General features: G+C 35.2%; 1 protein-coding gene across 1 annotated transcript; it reads left to right on the plus strand.

Annotated features, from left to right (window-relative positions):
* The first annotated feature begins 54 nt into the window (after positions 1 to 54).
* Positions 55 to 16,654, plus strand: kctd5a (potassium channel tetramerization domain containing 5a). The gene is made up of 6 exons (XM_082189725.1): positions 55 to 1,166; positions 3,748 to 3,856; positions 4,024 to 4,115; positions 4,906 to 5,001; positions 11,928 to 12,053; positions 14,207 to 16,654. The coding sequence occupies exons 1-6, from the start codon at positions 945 to 947 to the stop codon at positions 14,234 to 14,236; spliced, it is 675 nt and encodes a 224-aa protein (XP_082045851.1). The 5' UTR covers positions 55 to 944; the 3' UTR covers positions 14,237 to 16,654.
* Positions 16,655 to 17,239: the final 585 nt, after the last annotated feature.

The following is a 17,239-nucleotide window of genomic DNA, read 5'->3' on the forward strand; positions in this document are numbered from 1 at the left end:
CAAATACTGTCTATATCACTGTGGAAGACCATTTCCATCACATAAGAAAAAAAAAGAATGCATCATAATTATGACATAAAAAGTAAGGTTTCTGAGATTAAATGCCATAAATATGAAATAAAGTCATAATTATGAGGCGAAAAGCAAAATTATTACAAAACAAAGATGAAATTATGAGTCAATTATGGCAAAGATTACGACTTTCATAATGATATGGCAGAATTTTTACGTAGTTTATACACAGAGTTGTATCTCATAATTATGAATGTATTTTATAATTTCAATGTTTTGTCATAACTGACTTTTTTCCTCATAATTTTGACACTTCTTTATCTCAATTTTACCTTGTCATAATTGATTTAGTCATTCATAATTTCAGCTTTTTATCTGGTAATTACTTTGTGGTCTTTTTCTCACAACAATTTTGACTTTTTATGTTGTAATTATGACTCATCAAAGCATGCCTTTTTTTCCCCATATGTGACAGAAATTGGCTTCTATTCTTATCTGTCTTCTAAATCATTGTATTATGAACAATTTGACAAAAAAGTGTTCATCTGACTAAACAACTTAAGTAGCCTACTAAGTGGTTTCACTAGTGTTTAATACTACTGTAAATACACACTTTGACAGTCATAAATGTATGTCTATAATCATGTGGCTAAAAAAAAAAAAAAAAAAATCATGTGACTGTTTTAAACGCCTAAACAACAATGACATCATTGTTCCAAATGTTCCAACCGTATAGAGCGGCCTAGCTAGTAGGCAGTATTCTTGGGTGGCAAAAGTGCTGTCTAGATAGACAGCTCTGTGTGTATGGTGACGGAGCCTGTTTAGGGGGGAGGGCTGAGGGCTCAGGGCACAGCGGCTCTCAAACTCCCCTCACACACTTCCTGCTCTAGTTCCATCAGTCGACAGTCAGGCAGCGGGAGCGCAGAGGAGGGATGGCGGAGAAGAGCCCTGACCCGAGCGGCTCGAATGGTCGGAGGTGTCCCGCTCTTTTTCCCTGTGAGAGACTGCAGCCGTCCGGAAGCGGCTCGTCCAAATGGGTTCGTCTGAACGTCGGAGGCACGTACTTTCTCACGACGAGACAAACGCTGTGCAGAGACCCGAAATCTTTCCTGTACCGCCTGTGCCAGGCCGACCCCGACCTCGACTCTGACAAGGTATTTATACCGCGAGCTCTTCGCTAGCATGACAGTGAACACTAACTGTTAATCGCGACTTCACGTATCCGGACTTTAGGCAATTCAGTTAAACTGGGTAGACGCAAAATAATGGGTTTATAGTCTAACATTTCGTTGTATTGATGTATTTTAATATTGTAGCTAGACGGCTAGCTAGTAAAGTTGCAGTCAATGGAGCTCCGCTTACTAGCTTAGCTTAACTGATAACACTTGTCTTGATGTGGCTTGTTTACTAATTAAAGTTAGCGCTAGCTTTAGTCTGTCAGATATGTTTAAAGAGGCTGCGTGTAGTATATTTTGAGTAGCATTAGCTCGTTTAAATATGAAAATACATCGCCTATAATTCTTAAATCAGTACAAACTTGCATGCTAACGTTACATGTCAAGTGCTAATTGCAGAACTTTTATTAGTGTTTTCACTAAACCTTAAATAATCAAAATATTACAAAGATTACAAGTTTTTACCTGTTTAACAGTTTCACTTTTTTTCTGACTGGATACCTAGAATTATTAACTAAGTTTCTAGCTATAAACTATTTAAATGTTGGGAACTGTTTATAATAAGTCTTTATCAATAATTAAAATCATTAGTTTACATGAATTATTAATAATCAATACTCTTACAGCGTTTATTAATCTTGGTTCGTGTCTAGATATGGTGCAATTTTAACATGAATATTTTGAATGAATATGAACATTAATAATATGAACATTAATATGAATATTTTAACACTTTTAACACTAATTCATTATGAACTAACAATTCATGATAATATATTTATTAACATTATATGGTTATTAAATGCTGATTATTGCTGGAAAGTTTGCTCACTGTTCATTTATAATATCTAATGCATCAATATACAATGCAAAATATTTAATGTTAAAGGCCCATTGAATTAAAAGTTTTAGTTTTTTAACGTTTTAGTATGAATATGTTTGCCTATCAGTTGCCTTAAGGTTATGAATAAGCTGGTGTGTTCGAAAACAATGACAAAATTCGCATTTAGGAGTTATAAGCATTCAAAACTTAGTCTCTTACTTCCGCTAAAATGGATCATGGATTTGTATGACATCACCACGGACTTCAGCTTGTCATCACATCTTCTGTCCAATAAAATGCTCTCTAGAATCTAAAGCCCCGCCCCCTATGCTATAAATATCACCTGGCCAAAGCAACCACGTCACTGAGCAATATGGGTTGGAGATGTGAGTTCGGTTGCTCAAACGCTCAAGTTTTATTCCGTTTTCCAACTGTTATAGTTGACAGTTCTCCATTCACACGTCTACTATTGAATCCATCGTATCATCAGCGCTCGGATTCACTTCCATGGTGCTGTCAAGTACGACTTGCAGTCTGTGAGGCAAACTATTGGCTATTTGAAGAGAGGGAGGGGCCATTCAATATGTCCCGCCTTAGCTTCCTGTTACTATGGAAATTACGTAAATGCATCATACAAAGCTGCGAGTTCCAAGGCACTTCTGTGGGCCTTTAAGTATGTGATCTTATGCTATAAAATATTTTACTAGTGCTTATCTAAATATATAAATTATTATGTTAAACTTGTGTTTATCCAATTAAACCATACTTATATTGATATTGTTTATATGGTTTAGTAGAATAATTGTTTTAAAACTATTTCACAAGTGTTTGTGTATTATAGTAAACAATGAAAACTGTTAGTCAGTTTACTTTGTAAATAAGAATTTAATATTAGTGAAATCAAATAGGTTTTTATTTAGTAATTTATTATTTTCGATTTTTCTATCGAGTTATTGGTTGTTAAATGCCTATACCTTATTGTTTTAAGCTGTGAGCAAAACAGTTAATAACTACAAATCTTTTAATACTCACACACAATGCTTAATAATTTGCAGGAATTGATCCTGAATAGAATTAGCAGCCAATTAAACTGGTATAATTAGTGAATGCACTAATATGAAAATGTATCATGTCATACAAGTATATACTGGCTTTTTTTAAATGAATGCTCTAGTTTCTTCTATGTGACACAATAAGAAATAGTGTTGCCTGCATGCTTTTAAACTTTTAAAGGTCAGTATGCATGATTTATTAGGGCAACGACATTTGAAAGCTGCTAAAAGACAAAGAATTTCTTATGTTCCTCTGCTTAGTCAAAAATATTTCTTGTACATAAAGATGTTTTCATTACGAAATAAGAAATTTTAACTGTGAAGTTGCTCTTGCCAATAGCTTTCTTTTAAGGGTAAATGTTGTGGAATAAAGCTCTCTTTTCTGACCTCAATATTGATCCGTGGTAATCATGTTGTGCTGGAGATGGATCAGCGTCCCAATGGGCTCTGCAGCGTGTATGTTAAATGTCAGCCACACCTTTAGTCCAGATAAAGTCAGATACCCTTTTAGTACTGATAAAACACTGTTTATTATTTCTTTTAAAATGTTCTATAATCTGAACAAACTATCTGAAAAGGTGGTGAGTCATTATAGCCAGATTTAATGATCTGCATGATGTTTGTTATGCTGAAATCCCTTTGGAGACAAGCATCATGGTACTGATAACGCTCTTTCCTCATCCAGGATGACACGGGTGCTTATTTGATAGACCGTGATCCCACTTATTTTGGTCCGGTGCTCAACTATCTGAGGCACGGGAAGCTGGTGCTGAACAGAGGCCTTGCAGAGGAAGGTATGATGGGAATGCCATCAAGAACTTTAAGATATGTCTGGACATGCTGTTAGATTTCAAATTCAGTTGTAACTTGTTTTTAAGCTCTACGCGTTCTTGACATCAAGCTGTTTTGTTTATGATATGTGGTTTTTATTTAAACATTTCATCTGTAAAATGTTTCTCAGGTGTGCTGGAAGAGGCTGAATTCTACAATATCACTTCATTGATTAAACTGGTTAAAGACAAAATCAGGGAGCGGGATTGTAAGACGGCTCAGGTAAGTCATGTTAAGATTGTGCTACATCATATTTAACAAAACAACTAATCTAAGTGTTTTCACTTTCATATCTTTATTCGCAATTGCGAGTTTATCTCACAATTCTGAGAAAAGTAGTCAGAATTGCGAGTTTATCTCACAATTCTGAGAAAAGTAGTCAGAATTGCGGGATGGAAACAATTGCCAAACTTGCAGTTCTGGAAAAAAATAGTCAGATTTGTGGAATAGAAACTCGCTGTTCTGAAAACAAAAGTAGTCAGAAACTGTGGGATATAAACTAGCAGCTCTGAAAAATGTCAGAAGTGGGGAATATAAATCTACAGTTCTGAAAAAGTAGTCATAATTGTGGGAAATAAACTCGCAATTGCCTCTTTTTTTTTTTCCTGTTTGGAAACAAGCTTCCACATCGGCATTTAATGAAACATGAGCAGAACAAATCTTTCATAAACACTTCCTCTGTAAAATGTTCAGTTGAATGGAATGTTTATATATTTTTTTCATTATACAATTTACACACTTGTATTTGTGTTTCATGAATTAGGCCCATTGATTCAAAACAAACACATTAACCGGTCTGCAAGGTCCTTTCAAAATGTATCCCATGACAAAGGTGTCCTCTGAAATCTGCCTTCTCAGCACCTTAATCTGATGACATGTGTAGGTCTGCAAGGAATGACAGAATCATTTTACAATTAAATCAGAGACACAGACAAAAAGAAAAAGTGTGCCTTGCCTTTGCATAATATGGCAGTTTGTTTTTGCATTCACAAAGCCTTTGTTCTGCCCTCAGCTCCCTGTGAAGCACGTCTACAGAGTCCTACAGTGTCAGGAGGAGGAACTGACACAGATGGTCTCCACCATGTCAGATGGCTGGAAGTTTGAACAGGTGATTAGAAACACAACACTGGGATTACTCTCTTGTTTTTCGCATACTGAGGAGTTTTAATTGGAGATGCTCAAAATATCTGTACTATATCGGTTCGTGGCCGAGACTTTACCGTTCAGAGGTTTCGGGTCAATAAGATATCTACATATTTTTTCAGAAAAGGGACACATTAAATTGATCAAAAGTAAACACATTTAAGTTTTCTATTTGAAATAAATGTTGTTCTTTGAACATTCTATTTAGAGTTCTGAAAAAAAAAATTGTATCGCAGTTTCCACAAAAATATCAAGCAGCACGACTGTTTTCAACATTGATGATAGTAATAATGCATTTTTCTTGAGCAGCGAATCAGCATACTAGGATCATGTGACACTGAAGACTGGCGTAATGGCTTCAGAATAAATATATTCAAATAAAAAATGTATTTTAAATTGTAATGTTTCACAATATTTCTGTTTTGCTGAAATTTGTATCAAATAAGTGCAGCTTTGGTGAGCATAAGAGATTAAAATTTTTTTTTTTATAGTGGTTTGGACAAAATGGTATATAATTTAACACCAGCCTTTTATCGCTTGGCATATGGCATTGGCCATGGCATTGCTGGATATATAGTTAGCAGCTGATTGGTCTGTGTTAGTGAGTGTTGTACGATGGTGTGGACTGACTAAAGCTGTTGTGGTCATCTGTTGTGTCTGTTGTAGACGGGGTGTAACAACCGTGATTAATGCGCTGTTATTTAAATGTGATGGTTTGGACATTGTGATCTAAAGCCAGCGGTTAGATGTTACTTACTGATTCAAATTTTGGGATGCTAATTTTACTAATCTTACGCCAGTTTGCAAAACACTTCTTTTTTATATTTGTATGAACTGACATCCATCCGCTGAAAACTCCTGTTGTGAATGGGGATGTTTTTCTGCCTGTATGTGGTGAAGAGGTGGCGTTGACCAATGAATGAACCGTGTGGTATAGGAGGGTTTTCCCCAGCGCAGCGAGTGAGGTGTGTGGGCTCTCCTGACCTGCTTTTGGCTTGTCCTGAAGTGTTACCCTATATGGGCAGCTGTAAGGTGACAGAATGCCAGGCATTCTCTGTAATGCACCTATGAAAATGCTGTGGATGGAAGCACCAATAGATACAATGTTGGGTTGTTGTTTCCATCAGCGTTAGATGTCATCATCCGTCCGTCATAACTGGTGTTAAATATTTAGATTGGAAAATACTTTGCCATTAAAGGGATACTCCACTTTAAAATGAAAATTCTGTCATCATATACTCACTCTCATGTTGTTTCAATGCTTTATGAATTTCTTTCTTCTGCTGAACAGAAAGGAAGATATTTAGAAGAATGTCAGTAACCATACAGTTTCTGGTCCCATTGACTTCCATAGTAGGAAAAAAAATATACTATGGAAGTCAATGGGACCAGAAACTGTCTGGTTACTGATATTCTTCTAAATATCTTCCTTTCTGTTCAGCAGAAGAAAGAAATTCATAAAGCATAGAAACAACATGAGAGTGAGTATATGATGACAGAATTTTCATTTTAAAGTGGAGTATCCCTTTAATGTTGTTGAAATTCTGTCTTACCATTAAGCCACATAATAAAGTGTGTGTGTGTTTCTATAAGTGTGTGTCTATAAGTGTTTTAAGTGCTTATTTATTTAATAAAAATTAGGGATGCTCTTGGCTGAAAACCTAAAATGCTTTTTTTTTTTTTTTTTTTTTTTTTGGTAACACTTTACAATAAGGTTTCATTAGATAACATATACTAATAATGAACTGCTCTTCTAAAGCGTAATAATCTCTGGTAATGTTAATTTTAACATTTACTAATACATTATTATATACATTTTAAATTAGCTTATTTTTGTATAATTGTATTAATATTAGACTTTAATGAAATTCAGTAATTTAAATAAAAATAAATATTTTTATTTAATTTTTAATAAATAAAAAAATACAAGCCTATATGCCCGATACCACTTTTTCCAGAACGAGTCCGATACCTATACTTTTATTTTTAGTACTTGCTGATACCGATTGCCGATACCTGTACTTTCATTGCATCTTTAACTTTTAAAAATATTGGGCAAAGAAGCCAAAATAATAGATATTTCCTTCAGTTATTTTCATGCCTTATTATATCTGTTACACTTTTGTAGGAGCTACTGTTCACATTGTTGCTCTTATCATATTGTATCTTTAATTTAATAGCACAGTGAATATTTAGAGTTGCTTCAGGGCTTAACCAGTCAAGAGCAGTGAGTGATTTTCTATGTCTATAAAAACATAATAAAGATGTAACTTTACATGAATTAAATAAAACGGCCATGAATGAGTGCATGTTGGAAATAAAAACGCTGAATTTAATTCTCTCTCTGTTGAATATGCTCATCATTAGTCATGTAAAGTTGCGTTCATTGTGCCGTTAATTTTGATGCTTAGGAATGTTCCAGCATGGCCACCGTATGCAGCTCTTAACACGATCCACTCATTTTAAATACCGGTAATATAAACATCTACTATGTAACCTTTATTTCACTAATGAACATCTAAATAATTACAGCTCTGTGGAAATGATTAATTATTGAGAGAATATGAGAGAAGTTCTGTGTAAACGTAGAGATAAAAACAGCGCTCTGTCAGTAAGTATTTCATAATGTAGACCAGCTAAAAATAATTAATTCTGATAACATGCCAGATGAGATGGACTCTGTAATTCGCTGTTTTGTTTATATTTCTGCAAAATTCAGCGTTCCATTCTCTTTACTCCTTTAGTGCATTTGAAAACTAGTTTAAACGAATGCTTACATTTATGGGGAGTTGATAGACTCCACTGTTCTTTATTTTATGTTCTCCAGCATTAGACTTTGTAAGTAGATTTTTCCTATTGTTAATATTAATGCTGTTGTTATAAATAAAAAGATGAAACTGGGATATTATTAAGCTACACTTTAGTAATTCAGGTTATTTAGAATGTTTTTATTTGTTATCATTTTACATTGTTCCTACATTTGTTTACTTGATCAAAGATTTTAAAAAAGGCACTTTGGTGACAGTGCACTAGGCTATATTTTTATTTTATTTTGTGTACTCTTTCAGACTCGATCAGACTCTATTCATTTCTGTAGAAGTGTGTTTTGGTTTTTACAGTATTTAAAAAGTGTTAAAACAGTTTGTTCCATTCAGTGCTGTTATAATTGTCAAAATCAGAAAACCATAAATTAATATCAGTTTAATATATCGGGCAGACGGGCACATAAACATGCATATATTTGGTATCGGTTATATAATAACCTCTAGTTTTTTTGTGATATATGTGATGTTTGCTTTAAAGGGTGCAGCTATGAATGTTTAAAGTTGAGATCAATATCATCAGTGCATCTAGTAGGAGCAGTGGAAAATGATTTTGGAAGGTTGGTTTTATTTGACTAGCATGCTAAACATTGTTTGCCTTTATTTTTGCATATGCGTGCGCTTGTGGTGGAAGGGTAACAGAAACAAAGTGTAGGCTTTACACTTGGGTTGTTTAAGGGACAAGATGTAATTTGTGGGGTTCGGTGCTCGAGTGTGTTCCCCCCTAGTCAGTTGCAGGTGTGAGGAAGTGTCTGTGGTTTAACAACCTGTGGTGAGTGAAGCATCCAAGGCAGTGGTTCTCAGCCAGATGGCCTCAAGATGACCTATTGTGCTACTTTACAGGTTCATCATTTTGTTTATGGGGTCTAATAGAATACGTTTACATCATTTATTGTTAAAAAAAACATGTGTTTGCCCCATATGTTTTTACCCTCTTTTTGAACGCTGAGAGAAAGTAAAAAATTTAAAAAAAGCATAATAGGACCCTTTTAAGATAATTTAAAATAAGGCAAAAACAAGCATGGAAATGGGCTAAAACTAGAGTTGTCAAAAGTACAGACTTCGGAACCAAAAGTCTTTACTGAAATGTACAAAAATGTACTATACCAGCATTTCCCTCTAGCATTTTGAGCGCTGTTGAACGCATTCTGGGCATTGTGTTAATATATGTCTATAAACACTGGAGCGTTTGAAAGCAGGCATCTATCAGCGAATCCCTAATATATCCACTGATAGACAGATCCGCTGATAGACGCCGCTTTCAAATGCTCCCATCACAGACATATGTTTGTGGCGCTCAGTGACTGTCTGTCTACAACTCTGCATAGCCTTACTGAACGCGCTGATGACATATGATGTGTGCACGAGCAGGGTCCCAAGAAGTATGGAAATGCATATGTTGACAGACAATGATTGAACAAAAATAGTTTTGGTCCTGAGACTTCCACAGAATGTACATGTTTTAATATTTAGACCACTTTAGGGGTGTGCAATATCACGATTTTTGATCGTGGAGGATTTTTTAAAGATTTTTTTTGTCTCCACGATCTGCTTTTGAAGAAATATTGTAGTATCGTGCTACAGTGCATTCTATCAGTTGCAGTTCTGGCGCCTCCGTCTCAACATACTGTACAACGCATCGTACATTCACAAATGTTAACGCAGAGATACGGGACACTGCAGTTCACAAAAGTTCACTATTTGCATGTGCTTTAAAGCCTTGCCGGTTAAACATTTCATTCGCGTGCTGATGCGCTGTTCTAACGTGCTTTTCTGAGCACATAAATCTGAAGTGCACACACTAAAAGCCTGTCAAACAGCGCCTGGTTACATATCTCTAATACTGTCAAATACACACAAGGTTTACATAAACACAGTTGGTTATGTCTAAAGTGATAGCAAACAGAGAAATTTTTAGAGAAAATCTGGTGCATGTCATAGTGCGTGACATATGCATGTATATTAGACACGTCTCGTGCAGGTCTTAACCCTCTACCGCTGGGCAACTTCGGTCCTGGAGGGCCACTGTCCTACAGAGTTTAGCTTCAACCCTAATCAAACACACCTGAACAAGCTAATCAAGGTCCTCAGGATTACTAGAAAATTACATGCAGGTGATTTTTTTCAGGGTTGGAGCTAAACTCTGTAGGACCGTGGCCCTCCAGGACCGAAGTTGCCCAGCCCTGCTCTACCGCATGGTGTTGCCATATGGCAACATACTCTGTTCATTTCCTTGCCACAGTCTCTTTAAGAACATTCTCGTGTTTTTTTTTGTTTTTGTTTTTTTTGGAATGAGAAGACCTTAGTTTAGCTAATGATGTGCTTTAGTTAAGTCACATGACATGCAGTTTTTTTCTGTGGCGCGATTTTTGATAGACTGCGGTCTCTTGTCGGTAGCTGCTGAAAGCAAACTAAAACGTCAGTAACAAACAAGGACCAGCCCATAATCACATACACAAAAAAATCTGAAATATCACCAAGTTATGATGACATTCACTGCTCAAAGTTTTTATGAAATTAGTTTTTGGTAAATCGATCAAATGTCTGTGTTGCTAAGCGGCAACACTGTGCAATAGTGGAATGACATTATTGCAAAAGTTTAGCTAGCTACACTGAACAAAATTATAAATGCAACACTTTTGTTTTTGCCCCCATTTTTCATGAGTTGAACTCAAAGATCTAAGACTTTTTCTATGTACACAAAAGGCCTATTTCTCTCAATATTGTTCACAAATCTGTCTAAATCTGTGTTAGTGAGCACTTCTCCTTTGCCGAGATAATCCATCCACCTCACAGGTGTGGCATATCAAGATGCTGATTAGACAGCATGATTATTGCACAGGTGTGCCTTAGGCTGGCCACAATAAAAGGCCAGTCTAAAATGTGCAGTTTTACTGTATTGGGGGGGTCTGGGGGAGTCAGAAAACCAGTCAGGATCTGGTGTGACCACCATTTTCCTCACGCAGTGCAACACATCTCCTTCGCATAGAGTTGATCAAGTTGTTGATTGTGGCCTGTGGAATGTTGGTCCACTCTTCAAAAAAAGATTTGAAAAAAAAATCTAATTTAAATGGCAGTTTTTTTCCAAAAAATTTCCACTATTGAATGTTGTTGCCGTATGGCAACATATCATAAAGTACCTTAAAACAATATATACTTTTTTTTTTACAGCACTTCAAGTTCAGCCAATTCTAAGAAAAGAAAGAGTCAAATATTTGTGTCTATCATAATGCGTGCGGTAGAAGGTTAAAGAGACAGTATCCTGATAGTTAACATGCTGCTGCTTGTCCTTAAAGGGATAGTTCACCCAAAAATGCCGTCTTCATTTACTGATGTTGTTCCAAACCTGTATTAATGTCTGTCTTGTGCTGAACACAAAAGAAGATATTTTGAAGAATGTGGCTAACCAGACAGTTGCTAGTAACAAATGACTCATATTTGTTCATTTAATTTCTTGAATGCTACTGTTAAATACACCCGTCACCTACTGTAGTTGAAAAAAATAAAGCACTGTTTATTTTATTAGTATATTAAGTTGTGTGTGTAATGTGTACATTTTGTTCTTTTTTTTAAATAACAAAGCAGATAATGACAAAGATTTTTATATTCACCACTTTGGCCTAAATTACTGCAATTCTTTATTTTATATTTTGTTACCTTGTAAGGCTTTGTTTTTAAAATAGGGACATTAGTTTGGCTGTAATGCTCAGTCACCTGCAAAATAGTAAAACCAACATGAAAAAGAATCGTGATAAAATCGTGAATCGTGATTTTCCTGAAAAAAAAAAAGTGATATAATATTTTTGCCATATCGCCCACCCCTAGACCACTTTTATTATTAATTGCTATCAGGATGAGAAGAGAGTATCAACCAGTATAACACACACGTTTATAAATCAAATTGCCTACCCTACTTTTAATGCAAACTTTTTTTTCTTTTTTTTCTTTAGATGTTTGTGGTTTTACACATTATTACCTGCTGCAACAACTGAATATATTGTATCATAGTCAAATCAGTTCACTATGGAAATACTGTCGTCATGTGTTTTCCTTTCCTCTCTCCTGGCAGTTGGTTAGTATCGGCTCTTCGTACAACTATGGAAATGAGGATCAAGCTGAGTTCCTCTGCGTGGTCTCTAAGGAGCTGCACAATCAGTCATACGGCACAAACAGCGAGCCCAGTGAAAAGGCCAAGGTGAGGATAACAGAACCCTTTTACAGTCTCCCATGCACTCTTCCCTCGTGCACGGACAGAAATAGTCACTTGCGCACAGATCGTAAGAAAATATCCCACAGCTCTGCTCTTCAGATGGTCACATGGCATAACAGTACTCAAAGAGTTGATTAACCAGATCAAATGTGTTCATGCCTGAGTGTTTTGTTTCCCTGCATGCTGTGCACACTGAGGATGTGGAATTACTCTTTTTTCTTTTTTTTTTTTCTTGGTGAGGCATCATTTACATATCACTTAAGCTGATAATTAGGTCTCTGCTGAATGCTGAAGGCAGTGTCGCTCGCTCTCTCCCTCCCTCCCTGAGTCTCTGTTACTAGTGCTCAATTTGCCGCATGCTGTCTGGCTGTACTCGTGCCTATTAGAGAGCCCTAGAATTATATCCTTAGCTCATCTAGTCTGCTTTTTTCTCCCAGATAATGATTGAAAACCTGCTCAATGTGTAATGTGTGTGTGTGTATATATATATATATATATATATATATATATATATATATATATATATATATATATATATATATATATATATATATATTAGGGCTGTCAATCGATTAAAATTTTTAATCGCATGATTGTCATGAGTTAACTCGCGATTAATCGCATTTAATCGCACTTTTTTTTATTTGTTCTAAATGTACCTTAAATGAATACTTTTCAAGTTTGTAATACTCTAATCAACGTGGGCATGGATATAGATGCTTTATGCAAATGTATGTTTATTATTGAAATCATAGTCAATATAGAGCATAAGGACGAGACATGTTTCAAAGGTCATAGATGTTTTTCAAAGAACTTGTTCATGTCTATTAGACACATGTAGAAAGAACAAAAAAAATGTTAGGTTACCATTACTTCTCTTTCTTTGTACTGAGCAATTTACTAACACAAACATGTTTAGATTTTTGCATGACAGGGCAGCTCTTCTGAAAATGCTAAATGTACTTTTATTATTACATTGTAGTTTGTCTCTCTCTGTGCCCATTTTGATGAAGCTAAATTCTCAATAAAACTGTTTTCATTGGTATATTTTACTGTTTCTGTTGTCAAACAACGGAATGAATTTGAAATGGTGACTGAAACGCGACCCATTAAGACATAACCAGCTCTCCCTTCCAAGATGTTAAGTTAATCTGCACAACAATCCTGATAATCGAGCCGTCGTCTGGTGAAATCAAATTCACATAAGATAAAGACAATATCTGTGCTCTGATTTCGGCTATACTTGTAAAATTAGTGAAGCAACATAATATCTGTGCTTAACTGAATTAAAGCGCTGCTCCTGAGAGAGAGAGAGAGAGAGAGATATAGATTCTCAGAAACTAAACAAGGTTTGGGTGCTTTGTTGAAGGGAAAAAAATTTGCTAAAGGCGTCTGCAATGTCGCTAAGTTGGCAACACTGTGTATCTCCATTTCTCCAACTAGGGGTTGGGCCACGGGTCAAACAGAAAATACGCGCTGCGTTAATCGCACGTTAAAAAAATTAGTGCCGTTAATATGATTTTGCGTTAACGCGTTATTAACGCGTTAACTTTGACAGCCCTAATATATATATATATATACACAATTATTAATTTATTTTCCTTTTGTTATACGATTATTTTATTTTTAGTTTCCATATTAATTTAGGTTGAATTTTTGTAGTTTTTTTTATGATTATTTATTAATTTATTTTTATTTCAGATTTAGTTTAAATTTAATTAATTTAAACTTATTTTAGTTTATTGCCAAGGTAACATTTCTAATATTAATTTACTTAAAGTTTTTCAACTAATGTTTATATTGTATTTCATTTCATTTTAAAACAAATGTTTTTAATAGTTTTAGTTAACAATAATAACCCTTAATTATTATTATTATTATTATTTAAGCATACAGCCATATTTATTTACTTAATTTAAAATGTTTTTAATTATGTATAATATGTACTCTGCAGATACTACTTTGAACATTTGAGAGTAATGCCAGTCGATTCAGTGTTGAACCGAACTGATTCTTTTATTTTATTTTATGAATTTTAAATCTTATTTTGAATATTTAATAAGTCTCCCCCTGTTTTATCTAGACATGCTGACTTTCATCATCCTCTCCATCCATTAACAGTTGTTCCTCTCTTACAGATTCTTCAAGAACAAGGCTCTCGAATGTGAAACAACTGTTTTATTTCCTCCGGTCCTGCAGTTGCCGGGCAAAACAACATGCACCATATCACACCGAGAGAGAAATTTGACAAGCGGGATGACAACCTATTTAAAGTGGATGTTCTGTTTCGATTTAGAATAGACACTTGTTTGTGCCTGCACAGTTATACCGGACTGTTGGTTCTTGACATCTTGAGATCTATCTGAATCGTTTTGTTTGAAAGGTAGGAATATGCATGTCATTAGTAAGCTGAGCAAAAAGGGCCTCAATCACGTCTGGTCCAATCATATTTACTCAGGGTCTCTATTCGACTTTCACAAAATATGTTTATCACGTCATTTGTGGTCTAGTGAGCAATTTTGTCAAAAATGGAAGAAAAAAAAAATATATATATATATATATTTAAAACTGTATATTATGCCAGGAAGTTAAATCTCATCCTTTGAAATTATAATTAAGAGAGTGGAAAAAGTATTTTTGATTGAGATTACAATATTCAGATGGCTTATGTATAACGTTGACTGGTATGGAATGGTGGATTTTTATAGCAATGATTTTTGTTTTAGCATGTTTGTAGGAACAGATGAGATGATGATTTTATTGATTTTTATTTAATTTTTTGACTTGCGTAGTGTTAGTTTTTATACCAGAAGGGTGAAAGAACATCCGTAACAGTTTGCCTCAAAGTTTCCTCACGTTTTGTGAGGTTTTACTGTTGCTGCCTTGAGTTGGTTAAAAACAGAACAGAAAAATGTTTGTCTTCCATCCCCACTTTCATTCCATGAGGATTTTTGTTAAACTGGAATTTTTTTTTTAAGTTTAAAAAAACAAAAACAAAAAAAAAACCACACCTGACACTGTTAACAAATGAAACGCGTTGACTTTGTGAAAGAGATGTTTATAGCTAGATTTGGTTTAGTTGGAGAATTAAGGCAAGGCTACAAAGGAATTGAGCCTGATTTGTTTTGGCAATACCGTTTCGAACAACGCATTACTTACATGACAGTGACTGTTAATTAGTGGTGTTGTAGGGCTTCTTTTGTTCACACTTTGGTAAGTGATGGAGACAGAAAGGGCGCTTCTAGAAGAGTGAAAAAATATTATCCACATAGTTTTACACTGCAGTTTTTGATTTGCTTTGTTTCAACTTGTTCAAGTTGATTTTAGATTCAAAATATACATAATCCTGTAGTTTATTTAAACAATTATAATATTTTGACAATGTTGCCTTTAACGAACCTACACAAGATCTGAATTTCATTTGGAATTGTGGTCAGGGAAATAACACATCACTTTTGCTAGGCTAAAAGCATATCTATTTGACATGGTGTATATAGACTAAAGAGCATAATATTCAGTGCATGTTATTTTTCCTAATCCTCTCACTCACACACTCACTCACACACACTCTCTCTCTCTCTCTCTCTCTCTCTCTCTCTCTCTCACACACACACACACACACACACACACAAAGGGCTTTTACTAGTGGAATACAAGCTATAATTTTTTGCAGAGATTCATCCGATCTCTTTATATTGCCTGATCAAGGCGAAGTTTACATGGCTAGTGTTTTATAACAATAATACTACACGTTTACTTACCTTGACTATGTGACACCACATTCTAGTTTGGTTTCAAGACCTGTATGTTTACATATCCTCTCAATTACCTAGTTAGTTACTGTCAACCCTTGTGTCTTAGCAGCTAGAGAGGAGGTTTGGGTCCTTATCAGTGGAGTGTTCTGTTGCTTGCTCACTGAGTCAGTGTCTCGTGGTGAAATGTGCCTCTGTTATAGCCTCCGAGGCTCCACACAGTGCATGGCATCCAGACAGCGCACTGAAAACACCCATCGCTCACGGCTGACGCCCAGGCCGAGACACTGGAGAGTGATGGTTATCATCACTGTGTAGGGCGCTGCAGCCCTTAAACTCGTTTTTTTTTTTACGTCCTGCCTCCCAGATCTTGGTGGAGAAAGTAGGATGTGCACACTGATGCACCGATCACACGTCTCCATTATGCCTGCTGGACCCTTGTCAGCCACGGTCAATATTTCAGTTGCCCGTTTACATAAACTCGTTTCTGATGGGCACCAGTTTTGTTTTTTCCTGAGGCGGGCATGGGTGTCTGATGTCATGCCTCAGATTTTTTTTATTATTTTTTTTTTTTTATTAAAAGCGTGCAATCTGCAAAATGTATTTTGAAAATGGGCAGAAGCGGACTGAAATGTCTTTTGCTCCACTTTGCCACTGCTGTTCCTATACTTATTATCCTATAACATGTTTTTGTATTTGTATTTTTTTTATGCTTACAATTTGTGTATTCACATAGTATATTATATATGTAATTGCAAGTTACGACCGGGGAAAATGTATATGATGGTAATGCTAGAACCTGGTCAAACTAAATAAACACTTTTGAATTCTGAAGAGTTTTTTTCTTTTTTTTTGTCTTATGTTTTCCTTCTAGTTGAAATACTGATATGCTGCATCCTTTCTGCATTTTTAACGCAGGCTTAAATGCATAAAACAGCGACAAAAAAAAGGTATCACTTCAAAGTTTTGAGCAGAGATTTAAATTGCTGGAAATATTTTAAAGTATTACACTTATGAATTTATGATCTATGACTACAGGACATTGGTGGGAAGGGTATGAATTAAGCCTGTGTACTGGAGTCTAGAAATGCTGCGCTGTAGTGACACAACTGGCACAGCAGAGGGCATTTTTTATGTATTTTAGAGTTGGAACATGTTAGATAACGTAGATCCTAAACCGGGTGTTTTCTGGCCCAAAAGGCTTGCAAAATAAAATGATGATCCAAAAATTAAAATATGAAGACAGCCATATATTTAAATAAAAAAATAATGATCAAAAAATAGATTATATATATATAAAGAGAGAGAATTTTTTTTTTTTATATACGTTTCTATGGTATACTGGAAAACAAAACGATAAGCATTCCTGAATTTTTAAAGGCAAAAATATTGACTGTTGCATATATTAAGTGTTTACCC

Source organism: Leuciscus leuciscus (assembly GCF_965113295.1).
Source record: "Leuciscus leuciscus genome assembly, chromosome: 1".
NCBI lineage: Eukaryota > Metazoa > Chordata > Actinopteri > Cypriniformes > Leuciscidae > Leuciscus > Leuciscus leuciscus.